Source organism: Arachis stenosperma, chromosome 3, assembly GCF_014773155.1.
Source record: "Arachis stenosperma cultivar V10309 chromosome 3, arast.V10309.gnm1.PFL2, whole genome shotgun sequence".
Classification (NCBI taxonomy): domain Eukaryota; kingdom Viridiplantae; phylum Streptophyta; class Magnoliopsida; order Fabales; family Fabaceae; genus Arachis; species Arachis stenosperma.
In genome coordinates this window covers 57,022,910-57,040,823 of record NC_080379.1, presented here as the reverse complement: position 1 = coordinate 57,040,823, position 17,914 = coordinate 57,022,910, and the positions used below count along the sequence as shown (strand labels likewise).

Here is a 17,914-nt window from a genome sequence, read left to right as displayed (position 1 = left end):
TCTCAATCGCAGTGTTGTCCACTCCAAACAGCGAAGGCGCGGTTCTCCCTTTCATGGTCGTCGGAACGTTGCTCTCATCCACGGGCTCCTGTGCGGTGCTCTCCTCCACGGGTGTTGGGGCGGTGCTCTCCTCCACGGGTGTTGGCGCGGTGCTCTCCTCCACGGGCATCGGCGCGGTGCTGTCCTCCACGCACGCTGCTCCACGGCTCCCCCTCTTCCTATCTCGGCTCCACGTACAGGGTCTTGTTTGAGAAACCCCTCTCCTTCTCCCGCTTTTACTTCTTCCCCTGTCTCGCCTTCTCCTCTTTGCAAGGTCTCGCAATACTACACGCAGCTGTAACCCCCCTCCTCCTCCTCTGCTTATTGGTAAGAAAGCTTCTTAATTTTACTATGGAATGAATATTCTGAATGCATTGATTGTGAATGAAGAATTGGGACTGTTCTGGATTTTAGTATGTAAATCGAATTTCTGAATGCATGTCTTTTTGAGGCTTCTCAATAATTCTGAATTTAGGGGTTTGCTTTCAATTTTTTTGAAGTTTTCATGTGGATCAACATCTTCCTGGTGCTTTTTCAGTTCTATCTTTTTGACCCTGGTTAAACAAATTCCCACTATTATATTTTTCTTGCAGCTTCTATTCTAAAAGCTATGTTAAGGTACGGAAAGAAGCAGTTTGCGGTTGATGAGACCAGGCGTGATACTTAGAATTGTCCAGTGCCTTCATGCAATGAACCACCAGTATTGACTATAGTTGAAGATGAATTCAAGCAACTACTTGGTATGAACTTTTCTTATTGCTTTTTCTCTTTTTCTTATCTTCGTGAACTAGATAAAACAAAATTGAAAGCATATATCAAGTATAGAGTCATCTTTTGCTTCTTACTTAGATTTTTTTCAACATCAGGTTGGTAAGAAAGCTTCTAAATTTTACTATGAAATGAAATTTCTGAATGCATTGATTGTGAATGATGATTGGGAATGTTCTGAATTTTATTTTGATTATGAATTCTGAATGCGTTGAATCTTAATTTTTGGGGCTTCTTTATAATTCTGATTTTAAGGGTTTTATTTCAATTTTCTGAAATTTTCATGGTTCTGATTGTTGCTTCTTAGGATTTTCTGAATTTTTGTGCATCTTAATTCTGATTTCTAAAGTTGTTTCCTGGGGAAAAAGATGAGGATCTGCAAAAACTGTTAAGGTACATCCTCTATATGATTTCACAATTTCTTTTCTTTTTATCAAAATTCTCTAAATTGCTGCGGTGAATGCTATGGCTATAGTTTCATACTTTTGGGTTATTGTAGCCAGCTAATATCATCAATCATCACCCTGATTTAGAATATGACTGAAAATTCCAAGGTTCATCCAATTTTATATTATAAAATACAACCATGATTTCTACTAACATTAGCAGAATTGCAAAATATGCTGATGTCCATAGTTCTTGTTATATTTGTTGGACTTCTAAAGATTTATGTAACGTAAGTCGGTATAATATTATCTTTTTTCCAACTCATGGCCAAATTTCATGTTGGAGGAAAAGATATATCACAATTCAGACCTTATTTATTCTTTTGAATCATATTGCTGTGCCTGTAGTTGTGTTCTTGATTGTATATATGGTTCTGAATCAAATATAATGATACAATGGTATTTTCTTTTACTTCATTTTAACCAAACGTTTAACAGTCTCTTCTAAACTCATTAGGTTAATAGCTTGCGGCTAGGTTATTAACATTAAATTTGGTTATGTAAATAAATATTGTGAAAATCTGGAAAAGATATATTGAAATTGATATGACCTTGTAATATGTGATGGTGAAAGTATATGAGAGAATTAATAAATTAGTAGTAAATATTGCAAAACTGATTTATGAAGAATTGGGACTGTTCTGAATTTTAGTATGTAAATTGAATTTCTGAATGGATGTCTTTTTGAGGCTTCTCAATAATTCTGAATTTAGGGAATTGCTTTCAATTTTTCTGAAGTTTTCATGTGGATCAACATCTTCCTGGTGCTTTTTCAGTTCCATCTTTTTGACTCTGGTTAAACAAATTTTCACTATTATATTTTTCTTGCAGTTTCTGTTCTAAAAGCTGTGTTAAGGTACGAAAAGAAGCAATTTGCGGTTGATGAGACCAGGCGTTATACTTACAATTGTCCAGTGCCTTCATGCAATGAACCACCAGTAAGAAGGCCTTTATTTCAGTCTCTACCCATGTAACTGTTTTAAAGAAGCCCCTACCATCAAGTGAAATTAGTGATTATGTTTCACCACTTGATTTGCTCCTTATTGTGCTGTTTTATGTCTGTTTAATATTTTTATACAGCAACATAATAGAAAATGGAGCAACTTCAAAGAGAAAAAGGCTAGTAAAAAAGGTATCAAGCTCATTTGGAAAGAGAAGAGAAGCATATTGAAGTTTCAATTACTAAGGATGATAGATCAAGGCCATTCCCAAATGATGGAGGAAATTTTTCATATCCTCCTTGAGAAAGATTATGTTGGTGAACATGAAAATGACAATTTTGATGTGGAAGCAGACCAAGTTATGGAAGATGTTCATGTAGAAAGTGATATCCTTTTGTTTGTTACTATTTATTTTACATTTTCTGATTATCATTATTTGGTTTACAAATCCATATTTGATTCACAGCTTCCTTTTCTATATGAATAGTAACATGTGCATATACTTGTTTAATTTCGAAAGACTTCTATATGATTCATGGCTGTCCCTTTCTATATGAATAGTGGTTGTTTTTCTGTTTTAGTTTGTACTATTTCTCAATTTTTTAATTTAGAAACACCAAAGGTTAAAAAGACTCGTGAAAAAATAAGATGCCTAAAGATTTATGCAAGAACTTGGAAAGAAAGGGAGGAAGTGACTTTTGATCGTGGAGTAGCCGTGGGGCTAACTCCTCAGAGAGTGAAGGAATTAACCAATTTTATTGGAACAATGGGAAGGAATACTGATTTTATTACTTTGATGTACGCTAATTGGAAAGCTGTGCCTAAGCAAATCAAAAGACGCATATGGAAGTATATTAATGTAAGTTCCATTTATTTTTATGTTTATGTCATATGTTTATAATCTTTTTATTCATATGATATGAAATCAATGTGTTTGTAGTCAAAGTTCATTCTTCCAAAATCCTCAAAGCTATGGGTGATGACGGGTGTTCAAGGAGCATGGAAGCGATACAAGACAAGAATCAAGAAGAAACACTTTGAACCATAATTGATTGTAAGTTAGTCGATAATTTTCTTGTTTTAGTTGTTGTTTTATGGTTGTTTTGGTTGTTGTTTTAGTTGTTGTTTTATGGTTGTTTTATGGCTGTCATGGTTGCTGGTTTATTTGCTACTTTATGGTTGTATTGTGGCTGTCGTGATTGCTATTTTATGGCTGTTTAATGGCTGTCATGGTGGCTGTCTTATGGCTGTCGTGGTTGTTGTTTTAGTTGTTACTATTGTTGTAACACTTGAATACACATGTTGTTGTTAAGCTAATGTTTTGACTATATTTTTTTGTCTATTTAGATTTGACTGCGACTTTCTTATGGCTGGATGAAGTTTTCTAAAGAGATAAAGGCGACTCTTGGCACAATGGTGAAGCACAAAGTCTTTTTGGTTTCAAATGGAAAAACTAGTTTCATTTTTGTTCAATTTCATCATGAGAAAAACATGTATTTTGTTTACTTATGTTTATCATTTATTTGACTTGGTAACTTAGCAAGTATGTTATTAATTGGTATTTGGAAGACCTTTCCATATATATGCAATATATTTTTATTAGCTCATTCTCTTCTTATATTGATTAAATTAAATTTAAATATTTAAATATTGTCTCTTTAAATTTTATATAAATATAATAAAGTTAAAAATATATTGCTTTAGATATAAAAAAAAGAGAACCTAAGAAAAACTCAATAAGGTGTTGCTTTAGGTATTAGAAAAAGACAACTATAAATAAACTTAGATAAGTGTTGCTTTAGGTCTATAAAAAGGCAGCTTAAAAAAATATGGACAAGTGTTGCTTTAGGTATATAAAAAGGCAACTTAAAAAAAATATGGACAAATGTTGCTTTATGTATTAGAAAATACAACTCATAAAAAGTGTTGACATAAAGTCTTATCTAAAGCGTTGTCTTTGGGTGCTCTAAGGCAACCCTTTCGTAGAGTTGCTTTTTTGTAGAAAAGGCAACGTTTTTTGAAGGTTGCCATAAAAAGGGTTCCCTTTGATACATAAAAGCATTGCCTTAGACTAAAGGTAACGGCCTTATAGCCAACCCCCCAAAAAGCGTTGCGTTTTGTCGAAAAGTGTTGCCTTTGATCAAAGGCAACACTTTTTCGTATTATAGGTAACGTTTTCAAAGGGTTGTCTCAGCCTGAATTTGTTGTAGTGAAATAATAAAATAGTGCTAATGTGTCAAAACTTAAGACTGGACCTAAATTGCGTCGTATGGGGTAATACCATTGGAGCTTGCAGAGCTTAAGGAAGTTAGTGGGTGACATAGAGCGAATGATTGAACTCTTCGGGACAAATGAAATATGAGTGATGCAGTAGGAGTAAGTTGAGAGTTGTGCGAGACTATTGTTTAAAACCCAGTGACAGTGGACTATGACAATGAGGTATGACGCGAATTTAACCTTTAACTACTAATTGGTTAGGTGTCAAGAGAGGGAGTAATTGGCGATAGAATTAGTGCCGAAAATCAGATCATTTTCGATTGCCTTACATACGATGACACTATTAGAACCGGTAGAACTTAGAAGTTAGATGAAGTGAGTAACAGAAATGAAATCCGTTCAATCAGGTATTCCCAGTAAGAAGCACCGGTTAAGTCTGGAGGAAAATAAGATAACAATAGGAGGATTTATATGAACGGGAAAGCATCGACGAACCCCTGCGACTCGACCTAGCTTTTCTTTCATGACTCATATTGGGATTTTCACTTTGAATTTCATCTTGATTAATGAGTTGATCATCTTGGTAATTTTATTCCTTATTGACATGAATCTCGTTTCTTCCGGTATGAGCCTGAACCTATCTTGGCATAATCGTGCAAATCATTGAAATTTAGGGACTTAATACGGGTGGAGTTACTCTCTTTCGCGAACTTGCACTTCTTGAGTATCAGCTGACATATATTTAATTTGATGCACTTTGTTCTTTTTCTATCAGGGTTTGATTTCGAAATTTCTTTTTGGTATGCACCTTAATTATTTTTCTTGTGCACCTCTCTATTTTCTAGGACTTAGTCTAATCACCATACCAGACCTCCTTTTATCTATTGGCAAACACTGTTTGAATATTTTGATCGCCTTTGAACTTAGTATCCTTTCGAAACATCAACCCGAGCTTAGTTAGCACCTTGTTCTATTCCTAGATATAACCATCAAGACACTAGTTCCTTAAAGCAAAATGCCAGGACACAGAAGAAGGAGTGCGTAATGATGCAGTCTCAAGAAGAGTTGTAGAACTTTAATTCTTATTGGCCACATTGTCTGTGATTAAGTTGACACGTTAGGATGTACTGTCGACTTAGATGTCTGAGTGCCACGAGTTTTCAAACCTTAAGAGAAAGGGTAACCTCTGTATCGATATTCGTGACACTTGAATTTGAAGAACTAATTGAAAATTCTACACATGCACTATTCACGGGCTTAGGATGTGAGCGGATGTGACTCATGACAGCGTGACGACGCCTCGCTAGAAAAGACTCTGAGTAATTATCAAAGGATGTAATGCCATTAGGTAATCATGAATCGAATGACGAGTTCACCTACTTTTCGCCTATCAGAGGAGACTAATTTATCAAAGAATTTGTAAGGTTGCATGGTGCATTGATCACCCTTGTGCTATAACAACCCGAGAGTATTAGGTATTCTGAGTCCCAAGTTGAGAGCCGAGGCAATGAAGAAAAGATTAAGCAAATTCGAGTTAAGATTATAACTGCGCAAAGCCCACAAATAAGTTACGCATTCTTAAGAGTTACTTCAACAAATTAGAATCGGTGAGCCATCAAAACTAAAGAATTAAAACCGAGATGTATTAAACCGTTTGGAGTATTAAGACAGATTAGGGACCGGTGAGGTATCCAGTAGCTTTCCCGCTGTATCCTTTGAACCTGCATGACAGATCCACATTCCACCACGCTGGCAGTATGCGTATGAGATAAACCACATTTTACGGTCTGAGTTAATCTAATTGAAAAAGAGATTTGACGTATCGAGTAACTCCAGTTGAGGTTGACAATACCAGTGTAAGCAACTAGGCAGAAGAGTAGTAACGATAATAAAGGTTGCTTGGAATTAGGTTGAGATCGAAGACTATACTTGGGAGCTCTAATTGGATATGCGGAACAACTACACACACCTCTTTTCAAGTAACTAAATATGAATTTTGAGGAAAAAATTCTTAATTAGGTGGGTAGGATGTAAACCCCGTAAAATTAGCGAATAATTAACCAATAAATTAAATTTTAATGAAGAAAATTAGAAATGTAAATTTTTTTAGTAAAAGTGGATTGAGCAAATTAAAATAAAAATTTTAACACTAATTTTAAAAAATTTAGCCCAAAATTGGGCCGAATCGAGCCCAAAATGGGCCCAAGGCCCAATTCAACCCAATAACACTTGAATGAATACAGCTTCCTTTTCTCCTTCTCTTCATTCACGCATGTAAACATTTTTGGACAAGGAAAGAAGAACTCAAAACCATTGCCTTGATTTCAAACACCCATATCTTTCCGCTCCGAGCTCCGATCACCGCACCGTTTACGATCACGCGTCTCCGGTGTTGAGCTATACAAAGCCCGGTACACAATTTGGTAAGAAACTTGCATTTTCACTCTCAGCCTCTCCTTCCCCCAAATTTTTGAAAATTCTTAGAGTGATGTTGAGATTTTGCTTCTTTGATGTATTAGATCCCGATTAGCTTGAGAAAAACATTCACTCTTGCTTATTTGATGCCTGGGTAAGGTAAGAACTTGAGAACCCTAGCTTTCTCCTTAATTGAGTATGTTTGGTCTTAAATTTTGGGTATATAAATGTTATGAAATGTGTTAGGTGTGTATGTATATGTGATATGAAGCTATTGGATGTGTTAGAAGCTTAAGTGGAAGCTTGGGTTGGTGCTAGAGCTGAGTTTTTGGTGTTGAGGGCTTGCTTTTCACCTAAGTGGGTTGCCTTAGATAATACGTGAAAATCGGCCAAGGTATGGTTTAGGTTTCTCGTATTTAATATATAATGTCTTGTGAAAACTTAGGCTAGATGACCAAAGGATAGATTGGAATGCATGATTGTGCTTAATGCTTAGTAAAAATTATGAAGGATGTTGAATGAGTATGAGAATAGATTGATGGTTATTGCTTGTGGGTGATGATGTTGTAGTGAGAATTTATGAATATGAATTATTATTGTTGTTTCATTGATGTATAATGTTATTTTGGATATGGATTGTTGAATTGGAGTGGTTGAAATGATGTGTTGTATGCTATGGAAAGAATGAGGATATGGAGAAGGTAATTTGGATTGTTTTAATGTTGTGTAGAACCTTGGAATTGTTGGGTGAAAATCTTGTTTTGGTGAAAATTGAAGTTTGAAGTTTTTGTGTAAAACAAATTTTTGGCCAAACTTCGGCAAGCCATAACTCGGCTTCCAGACCCCTAAATTATTTCAAACCTATTTCATATGAAAATTGGTTCTGTGAGGTTTACGTAGTTCGAAGAACGGACAAAAAATATTTTAAAACGAAAAAGTTATGCGGGTCGGAAGTTCGGAGGGCAAAATTGAAAATTCTGCAGCATTCAGCATTTTTGCTGTTCTGCACAGCTTGTGTACGCGACCACTGCACGCGACGCGACCAAACTCTTCGGGTTTGGTATCTTACATATGCAAGCAGTGTGTTTGCGTATGCGAACAATGGTTTTTGAGGGTTACGTACGCGACCACCTACACGCGACGCGACCACCTGCATGCGACGTGACCAACCTTTCCGGGTTGGGCATCTCGCGTATGCGAGCAAGGTGCTTGTGTACGCGAGCATGGAAATTTGCACGCCCACACGTACGCATGACCCCTGTTTCAACAAATCAAGGTTTGATGTTTTAAAGCTAAATTTCGAACTTCTAAACCTCTATTTTCATTCCTTTAAAACTAGTTCAAAATAGGAATCGGAGGTAACTTGGGAGTGAAGCAAGTTGTGGAGTAATGAACTAATGATTGTAAAGGGATCATTTTAAGCTTGAGAAGTGTTAATTGAACTTATATAATTATGAAGATGATAATAATGAATTTCAATTGAGTGAAAGATGGGTTGAAAATGATGATGACCTTAAGGTGTGATGGTGGTTAATTTGAATGAATTTTAATGATGATGAGATTGAATGTGATTGCATTATGCCTCCGGGTAAGACGCAATGGTGTTATCCACTTCCTCCGAGTAAGAGACGAGAATGCCGAGTAAGATGCAGTGGTGTCATCCACTTGTTCCAGGTATGAATTAAGAATGAATGGATAAATGAATGAGTGGTAATGATAATAAAAGTGTGTTTTCTGTATGTGACTCCAGGTAAGATGCAGTGGTGTTATCCACTTGCTCCGGGTAAGAGTCAATAAGCCGGGTGAGGTGCAGTGGTATTATCCACTTGCTCCGAGAAAGTTCAAGGCTTCGGGTAAGACGCAAGGGCTGTGTTTTGTCGCCACTTGCTCCGGGTCGAGAACTGTAACACTGCCTGGATAAGAGGCAGGGTGAAGTTGTCCCCTGCTCTGGGTACGCGGGTAAGATGCAAAGGTTGCACCGTTATCCTACTTGCTCCGTGTTTGATGTTCTGTCCATAGTTAGCTACCAGGACATGTCGGGCTGACTAAGTAACTAACAGTTGATATCAACAGCCATAGGACAGGCATACATCATGTGCATATTGTTTGCATTGCTTGCTTGTGTATTAATTGAGAATGCCCAATTGTTTATAATATGCTAATTGTTATACTTGCTATTTGTATTATTTGTATTCTACCTGTATCTGCCTTTGTTTGCTTGTCTGTCTGTGCAAATTCACCAGAGATGGAGGTACGGGGGAAAGGTGGAAAGTTTTAGAGTTCAAGTTAAGTTTTAGTTAGGTTTAGAAAATTTTAGAAGACCACCCGTTTATGGTTTCTGTTTTTAGCCCTTTAAATTTTAAAATCAGAGTGTCGGCGTTCTAGGATTGCCTTTGGCATTCCCAGGACCTTATATCTTATGTGCATGGCACTTTTACCATGTTGAGAACCCCTGGTTCTCATTCCATACAGACATTTTTTGTTTTCAGATGCAGGTTGGGAGACATCTCGTTAGGCATCTGGAGCTCTGCAGCAAAGTGGGCATTCTGGGACTTTATTTTGTATAGTTTATATATGTTCATATGTATAGAACTCTCTGCATAACTTGTTTTACTTTTGTGCCTCTTACAGGTGTATGGAGACCTAGGGTTTTGGGTTATGTATATATGTATGTAAATATTCTCCAAGCAGCCTTACCTTCGCAGGCTGAGTCAGGAGCTTGTTATTTTGTACTCTTGACCTTCTATTCCTACCTTTTGTTTAATTATACTTATGAATTTCAGTTTTTTGCGCACGTAAGTAATCTTGTTCCGGAGCGTTGCATTTTTTAATTTCGGATTTTTTCTTTACCCGTTTTTCAAGACTCCTCGTATACTGCATTCTTTTCAATATATATATATATATATATATATATATATATATATATATATATATATATATATATATATATATATATATTAATCTTTAGAAGTCGTAATACCACACCATCTCTATTTTACGGTTTAAACGTAAAGTTTTGTGTGGTAGGATGTTACACTTTACAATTTTTTAGATTGATTTTTGATGATTAACAAATTAAATATAATTCAATAATTTTATTAATTGCTATTTAACGTTTTTTCAAGTGTGTATTATTACGATAAGGAATATCTTTTTTAAATAATATAAGCAAATTATGTAAAACATGAATCCAAATGTCAATGAACCTCATAAATCCAAGTTGACTAATAAAATTACCTCAAAAACAATACACATGTTCTATAAGTGAGAAAGCCTTAAAAGTACGTACAAAAGCGTTTTCCTTAGAACATCAAGTCAAATATCAAATTTTACCCATGTTTTAAAATGAATGTGTCTAATAAACTAAATCTTCAAAAAAAACGTAGCATTTCTCTCTCCAAGTTTTCTTTTTTGCTTTTATTCTCTTCTATAACTCTTTTTGTTTAAAAGAAATTTTAAAGTTGTAATCTAAGTTCTTGTTATTTCCTATTTTAGTTCATATTAAACTCTTGTAAATTTAAAAATAATTCATGTTTATTAGATAACATCTTTAAATTATTTCAAATTAAGATAAATTTTTAAAAAAATTGTGTTAAGTTTTTAAATTTTTCAATACTCTTAAGTAAAAACTATGAATCTTTAAACTTCGCAAATCTTTTTTGTAAACTGATCTAGTAGTCATATCTAATTTTGAGAAGGCCTAATAAAAAAATATCTAAAGTTCATATATCCATTATGAATTTTTTTTTGGGAAGATAATAGAATATCTAAAATTCCTAAATTGATAAAATAACTAATCTGAATAATTCTTTAATAACTAAGAAAGCTTGAAAAAATAATATCTATGAGTTTCAGATTGGTGAAGAGACAATTTGAGTAATTTTGTAAACTTAAAAAATACTTGAAAAAATAATATTTAACATTCTTAAATTGGTAGACTATCCAACTTGAGTCTTACATGAGAAGGTTAAGAGAACATCTAAGATTCTTGTATTAGAATAGCGGTCCAATATGAATTATGACTCAGTCTGAAAAAATTTGAGAAAAGAATATCTTTTGTATACTAGACCGAACCAACATATATCTCTTGTGTACACATTCTGAACACTTATCTCTCTACATTTAAATTTTATAACTTTATTTCATGTAGAAGTTTGCAAATATATATCTGGTTCTATCTCAGAAAGTATTTTTAACTATTAGGCAAAGTATTTGATGGAGCCTAAATTATTTACAGCATGGCCCCAACTCACTAGGGTGTATTTGCTTATAAGTAACAAGGTTATTTATATTTGTAAAATAATCCTCACATCTAAATACATATTCCTTAATGATCTGGTTCCGTATTAGTAGGTATAATTGCTTCCACAAAATATTCAATATTCACTGTCAATATGAAATAGCATAGACAAATGTCAAAGCTTCCACCAACTATAGAATATTAAATATTAATTCCCACCAAAATCATAAGAAAATGTAATGAGTTATGCCAAAATATATGGACTGTTAATAACGAGTAGCATAAACAAATTACATGAATTCCAAGTATTGAAGCTTATTAATGATCATGTTTCAGAGCAATTAAGCAAATGTCAATACTTCCACAAATTATAAGCTGTTAATATCTAATTTTGTACAAATGCTCTCTCTGTTTGATGTCTTGTTTTTATTTTTTGCACTTTTCCTTGTTTTGTTTCTTTTTCTTTTTGTAGCTAATCACAAAAAAATGTTTGAAGTTGTTTTACAAATACAAAGAGTCTTGTTAGTCATGAGTAAATATATCATAATAAGTTAAACCACATTATAAATACTTTAAGGAGCTCTATCTAATGGAACTTTTGTTGAGAGCTCCATCAAATACTTTGCCTTGAATCCGGTCATCTATTTTAAAGAACTTGAAAAACAATAACTTTTTAATTGAACATGCTAACACATTTCCGCTATACAAATATAAAAACTTAAAAATCTTGTAAATTCTTGTTTTAGATTTTGGAAAAAAATTCAAATCACGATTCAACTCCTTTCCATACACTTTTACTGATTTCAAAGAGAAACTGAATATTCAAAGTTTGAAAGCCCTAACTAATTTCTTTGTTTTGGATTAAGCTTGGCTTTTGCTATAGGGACATTTTCACTGCTAGCATTTGGCGCATCTGGCTACTTTTTCAACAACAGAACTTAACTAGTCCTGTCTTCAGACCTCAAGGCGGCCATGAATATTCATCATCTTGGACTTGCCCTGAAACTGATTTCTTCAATCTGAACTGTGACCCAAGTGTCTATAAGGTGGCTGAGAACTGAGAAGGACGTAATTCCTTCATGGCAAAGAAAGGGGTTTCGATGAATAATTGAGATGCTATTAATTAGTTTATATTGACCTAATTTGTTGCTGGAGATTGCATTAGCCATTGTGTTTCATTTTATGTTTTGTTCTTTAAAATCCGCAAATCTAATCTAATCCAAACCGTTGTAAATTGGATTGGATGAGTTTTAGCTCAAAACAATTCAAATTACACTGCACAACTAACTCTAGAAAAGTGAAGGACGGGAAGATCAAGGAATCGAAAGAGGGAAAATGAAGCCTTCAGCTTCTCCTTCTTCTTATTATTTGTTTAGGGTGCACCCTCAGCCGATATTGTAACTTGTTAACTGAAGAAACCTTTCCTTTTCTTTTTTTTTTTTTTTTTTGTGATCAAAGTGAAACCCATAGCTCTCTGAAATTATGAATCCTTTTTGTAGTTTCTTTGGATCTTCTTCTTCGACTCCCTCCACTGCAGTCAGTTACTGTTACTTTACTGCCTTCTCTTTTTTTTTTATTAGATGGATTCTAGTATGTTTAAGCTATGGATATGTAAGTGTTGTTAAAATTAAAGTTATAGTTTTTTATATTTTGATAACACTTTTTTCTTAGTAACACTTTTTTATATTTTGGTAACACTTTTTTCTTAGTAACACTTTTTAAAAAGCGTCGTTTAACAATAAAAAAATTATTTTAATTTTAACCATACTTTTTAAAACATCATCATCACCATAGTTACTGTGTTACAGTCATACTAGCATGACCCTTTCTATTTCCGGTCACTTGTTTGTTTGTTTAATGAGTTTGGAAAAATGCTGAGAGTCTATTTATTTTCATGATTTGTTTTTCTTGTAGGCACTTAATTAAACCTGTGGTTTGCTCAATTGAGACACTTAAGGCATGATCTCTTTGTTACTTACGATTACCACTACAAGTTTAATCTGCAAAATGGAATTTTTTTTATGTTGTGATAATATTGCAACCTGTGAGTACTTTAATTGAAGTAATTTACTCGAAAGGGATCAAAAGAGATTTAAGCATAAATAGGTTGGGTTTAGACACGATTCATGTCAGGTGCATTTAGCTTATAGCATGTTTTGAAAGGAATGAGTATGTGCCATTCTTCTCAATTTGTAACTTTAGTATACATTATTTCAAAATTTGAACGCATTCTCATTTATCTACTATTCATACTTTGGCATTCAACTGATTTGCTTTCCCTTTCTTACTCAGCACCATGTCCAATTAATTGAGTTATAGATCGTAATAAGACCAAGTGTTTTCTCCATATTGGGAGACCTCAACTTAGAATAAATCAAAGACCTGTTGCTGAAGAATTTGGAGAAGCTAGTTGTGATAGGTGATATAGTTAATCTAGTTAGTTAAGTCAGTTCTGAGAAGTTAGTTAGATGGTATGACACCCTGGCACTGGTAGTTAAATAGTTGGTTAATTTAACTACTCTAGTTTAGTTGATATAATTTCTTTCTTATAAATTTTCTTATTCTCTCACACAAATGTTTGTATGTAATTTTAATCATCGTTTCTATCTAAAATGTAACCATAGAAAGATTCCCACTGACGCTTGCTCAAGGGATTGCGCACACGTTCTAGAAATTTTTTTTCTTTCTTTCATAACTTAGTTACTTTCCGCATGTTAATCTTGAACTTTGCTTCTCTTCATCTAGATGCATGTTTTCACCTTAATTAATGAAAATCTTTTTGAGGATTCAAGTTGCCTTTTTGGCTGCTACTAACAGTAGAAGTTCAGGTCAGTTTGACCTCCACGTAATAAGACACAATAACCTCGTTTAATCCATATAACTAACTCCTATTGTTGTTATTAATGTTATTGTTTGTGTTTATTATTATTATGTCCCTGTCCGTTGCCATCTTTTTTGCCATCTTATGCCAAGGCAAATAGGGCGAATGAAAGACAATTCAAACAAGAATAAAGGCAGCACTACAAATTAATAATAATATATATGTATTTATATATTTGAATCCAAAATGATTAAGGTAATAAGAAGAAATTTAGAATCTTAACAATAATTAGAACAGGTAACACGAAATGAATCATCTTAACCTTTTCTTAAGAACATCAACGGAGAAAAATTAAGATGATCCATTTTCACATCTAAAAAAACTAAGGTATAGTTAGATCTATGATATAAGCCCCAGCAACAGAGCCCAAAATTAAGATGGACAGACAGACAGAAAGGCTAACCCTATAGCCCAAAAAAGATTTTTAACAATGGGTACACAACCCCCAAAAAAAAGGCACAAAGTTTATAATACTATATATATAGTTGCAATCATTCTTGAGATTTAGCACCCAACTCAAGCCATGACATGGATTCAGCTGGCTTGTTAGCGCTCCCAATGGGATTTGCTGCTTGATATGGACCCTTTGATGCAATTCTGCAAAATCAAAGAACAAAAATTAAGTCAATTGGGTAAAATCAACTTGATTAAAAGGTCAAAGCTTTAATTATATGTGAATTGCAGCTTCACTTTGTGCAAGGGGAAAAATCAATTCAAAAAAACTAATTTCATTTCATTTTTGAAGTACCTAAGTAATCAAGTTTGTTTGTTTCAGTCAAAGGATAAAAAGGAGATTTTCTTTTTTAGAGGAAACCAAATGAAACATGAACCAAAGAAGACCAAACATGTGAGAAGCCTTTTATCAATTAATTTGATTGGAGGATCACAGCTCTAAAAAAGGTTAAGACATACAAAACATTGAGAGACCAAGCAAAACACCAATCTTTAAAATTGTTCTTTACTTTTGGTTGAGAGTGCCTACCTATCCTTTCTCTTCTCCAGGAACCGATGAAGCGAAGCTTTTCTTGCAATTGGTAGATCTGCATCAAAAGGAAAATTTATGATCAGCAAAAACTTGATCCACAACAACACAAAAGGTTTTCTTTTCAGCCAAGTTACAAATAGTAGATCCAAAAGAATAATTTACCACAAACAACAGGTCTGGACTGAGGTTTTGAGTGCTCGTGGATCGAACTGCTACCGGAACTTGCAACGATATTCACGTTAGGAAAGGCTTGAGCACTCGAATCAGCAGCAGATGTTCTGGCCAAATTAGGAGGAAATGAAGGCTGGCTCTGAGTGTAGGTGTAGACAGAGTTGTTCTGGCTTTGAGAGACTCCTTTCTTGGCAAAAGCCATGAGCTCGTTCGCCTTCTCAGCAGGACAATCATCGAGCACAACAACTTGACCATTATAGAAGATTGTCAATTGTGCAGTTTTCAGGCCCTTGCTCACAGACTTAACTGCACTGCAAGTCATGAATAAATAATCACACATTAGCCTAACCAAAAATTTTAATACAATTGAGGGTTTTTGGTAATGACACCCGTTAAGGATTCGAGAACAGGAAAGTTTCTAACATAATTGAATGTATTAGTCATAGTTACATGAAATACAGGAGTGGGTACGCAATACACAGTACGCCATATGCATGCGGTACGCGTAAATTGGTACCCGGTACCCTACATAATTGGTGAATTCATGTAACTAGGTTATGGAATTAGTAACTTAACCTTTTATTTCTTCGATTCAATTTTTCCACTAGAACCCTTAAATTAAATTGCAATAAAAGTAGTTCCCAAATTGGGATTTAGATATGTGAAATTCAATTAGTGATTAAATCTATAACAATTATGAATAGGTATGTTACACATAATAAGCTTTTTTTCCATATCAATTATCAAATTGTTAAGGAATGGGAAGTAATAAACAAACCTGGAATTGATCAAGTTTGGAATTTCTTCAGAGGGAAGATTGGCACGATAAGCACCTTGTGGAGAGAGCAAACCCATGGCTGTGCCAGTGAGTGTGAGGCTTTTTGGTGCAACGTTGTTTTCTTTGGTAGGAAATAGGTTCATAGTTATTGCAGACTGACACGATGTTTCAGGTGACCCTGCACAATTCCAGATTCAGATAAATTCTTTTTCGAATTCAAAAAAAAATCTTAACTTTGTAAGGACTAAGGAGAAATTTTTTGGATACTTAGGTAGCATACATAAATCCCCAAAAACTAAATAAAATTAGAAGAAATGAATTGCTTCCTTTCATGAAATTTGTTTTCTCCCTATTTCAAAATCAAGGGCAAAATTAATTAAGCCATGTGTTAGATCTGTGAGTTTGAGTTTGAAAAAGATTAATAAATCAATTTCCCATACAAGAAACTTTCAAACCCTTAAGAAAGGAATTAGTTAGTAACAAAAAAAAAAACTTTCAATTTCTTTTTTTTTTCCTTTAAAGTACTAACCAAAAAATATATATATAACTCAAAACGACATAATTTAAGAGCATCTTAAATTTTCGAAAATAATAATAGTGATAATAATTGGGAGAATTTAATTATCCATACCACTTGGTTCGATGTTGCATGTGATACCGAGGGTAAGATCTCCAAAGTTGCCCTTTTCTTTGATGTATTGACTCAACAAACTGCAAGTCTGAGAGAAGCTCGATTTTTCCGGTGACCTCGCCGGCTTCTGGCCGGAAAATTCCGAGTATTCCGACGAACTAGACATAGTAGCAGTATTCAACCTTAAAAGCACCCAAATATATTTGGCCGTATAGAAAGTTGAAGCAGCGTTAACAAATCCCTAATCAACGGTTGGAGATATTGAAGAGGATTCTAACAAAGAAGGAACCGCTATTTGTGTTTAAAGTATTGATGATCTTCGTCGCCAAGGACTTGAGATATAAATGAGAAAACAATTATGACCAATTTTCATTGGCCCAATAAAAAATAAATATATTTGGTGTTGGAGGTGGGAAATTGAAGCACGAGGAATATGTGAGTGTTTTCTTTTTCTTTTATAAAAAAAATAAATGAATAAAAAAAGTTAGAGGTTGCTTTTCTTGCCGCTGTTCTCGACTGTATTATTATGCTGTTTCATTTGGTCTCTCCAACCCCACTCTCGCATTACTTTAATTTAATCCATTATCATCATTATCTTTTATTTTTGTTTTTATTTTTATATTTGTTTGGCTTAGTTTGCGTAATTTTATTTTGCACCACGTGTTGTTTCCGCGTCAGTTAAAATTAACGGAAACGGCCAACTGATCCGTATTCCGTAAGGGGGCTGCCTTACTTTCCTTCCCATTTTTACTTTTGTTTCCTCTAATTAATTACCTAAAATATCCAACTAATAAATCAATTTTTTTCACTTAATAATTAGTTAAAAGATTATTTTTTTCCTCCAACATGGAAGAATGAAGAAAGAATAAAAATAAATAAATTTAAATTAAAAATTAAATTCTAAATTTTTTATGACAAATACGTAATTTGATTATTTTAGTATTTGATTTTTCACTTTATTATTTTCTCCTTTTATTTTTTTTCTCTCACCAAAATTTAAGTTTAATTATTCCATTTCATCTTATAGTTTTATTTAATTTTTAGTTAATTCTTTGAAATTTAAATAATTTAATAACATTTCTACCGTTTAAAAAATTGTTCATTTGAGACCGTATTTTTATCAATTATTAAAAGAAAAAATTAGCTAAAGTTTTTACCAATATTCTATATTCAATTACTCTCATGCTCCATACATTACACCAAATATCAGGTATAAAATCTCACATTTCCCTCTTTAAGAAAAGGAAAATAATAAAATTAAATAACATAAATATATATAACATGTTTTCGTTGTTTAAGAGTAAGATGTGAATTAAAATATCCACATTGTTGCACCAACATACTAACAATGTTTTAGATAGTTGGACTGATGACTATTCATAAAACATTTCATCTATTTACT

General features: G+C 33.7%; 1 protein-coding gene across 1 annotated transcript; it reads right to left on the bottom strand.

The window, feature by feature from the left end:
• Nucleotides 1–14,093: 14,093 nt before the first annotated feature.
• Nucleotides 14,094–16,898, bottom strand: LOC130968889 (protein TIFY 10A-like). The gene is made up of 5 exons (XM_057894372.1): nucleotides 16,513–16,898; nucleotides 15,882–16,059; nucleotides 15,095–15,414; nucleotides 14,930–14,987; nucleotides 14,094–14,544 (listed from the first exon to the last, which is right to left on the bottom strand). The coding sequence occupies exons 1-5, from the start codon at nucleotides 16,676–16,678 to the stop codon at nucleotides 14,439–14,441; spliced, it is 828 nt and encodes a 275-aa protein (XP_057750355.1). The 5' UTR covers nucleotides 16,679–16,898; the 3' UTR covers nucleotides 14,094–14,438.
• Nucleotides 16,899–17,914: the final 1,016 nt, after the last annotated feature.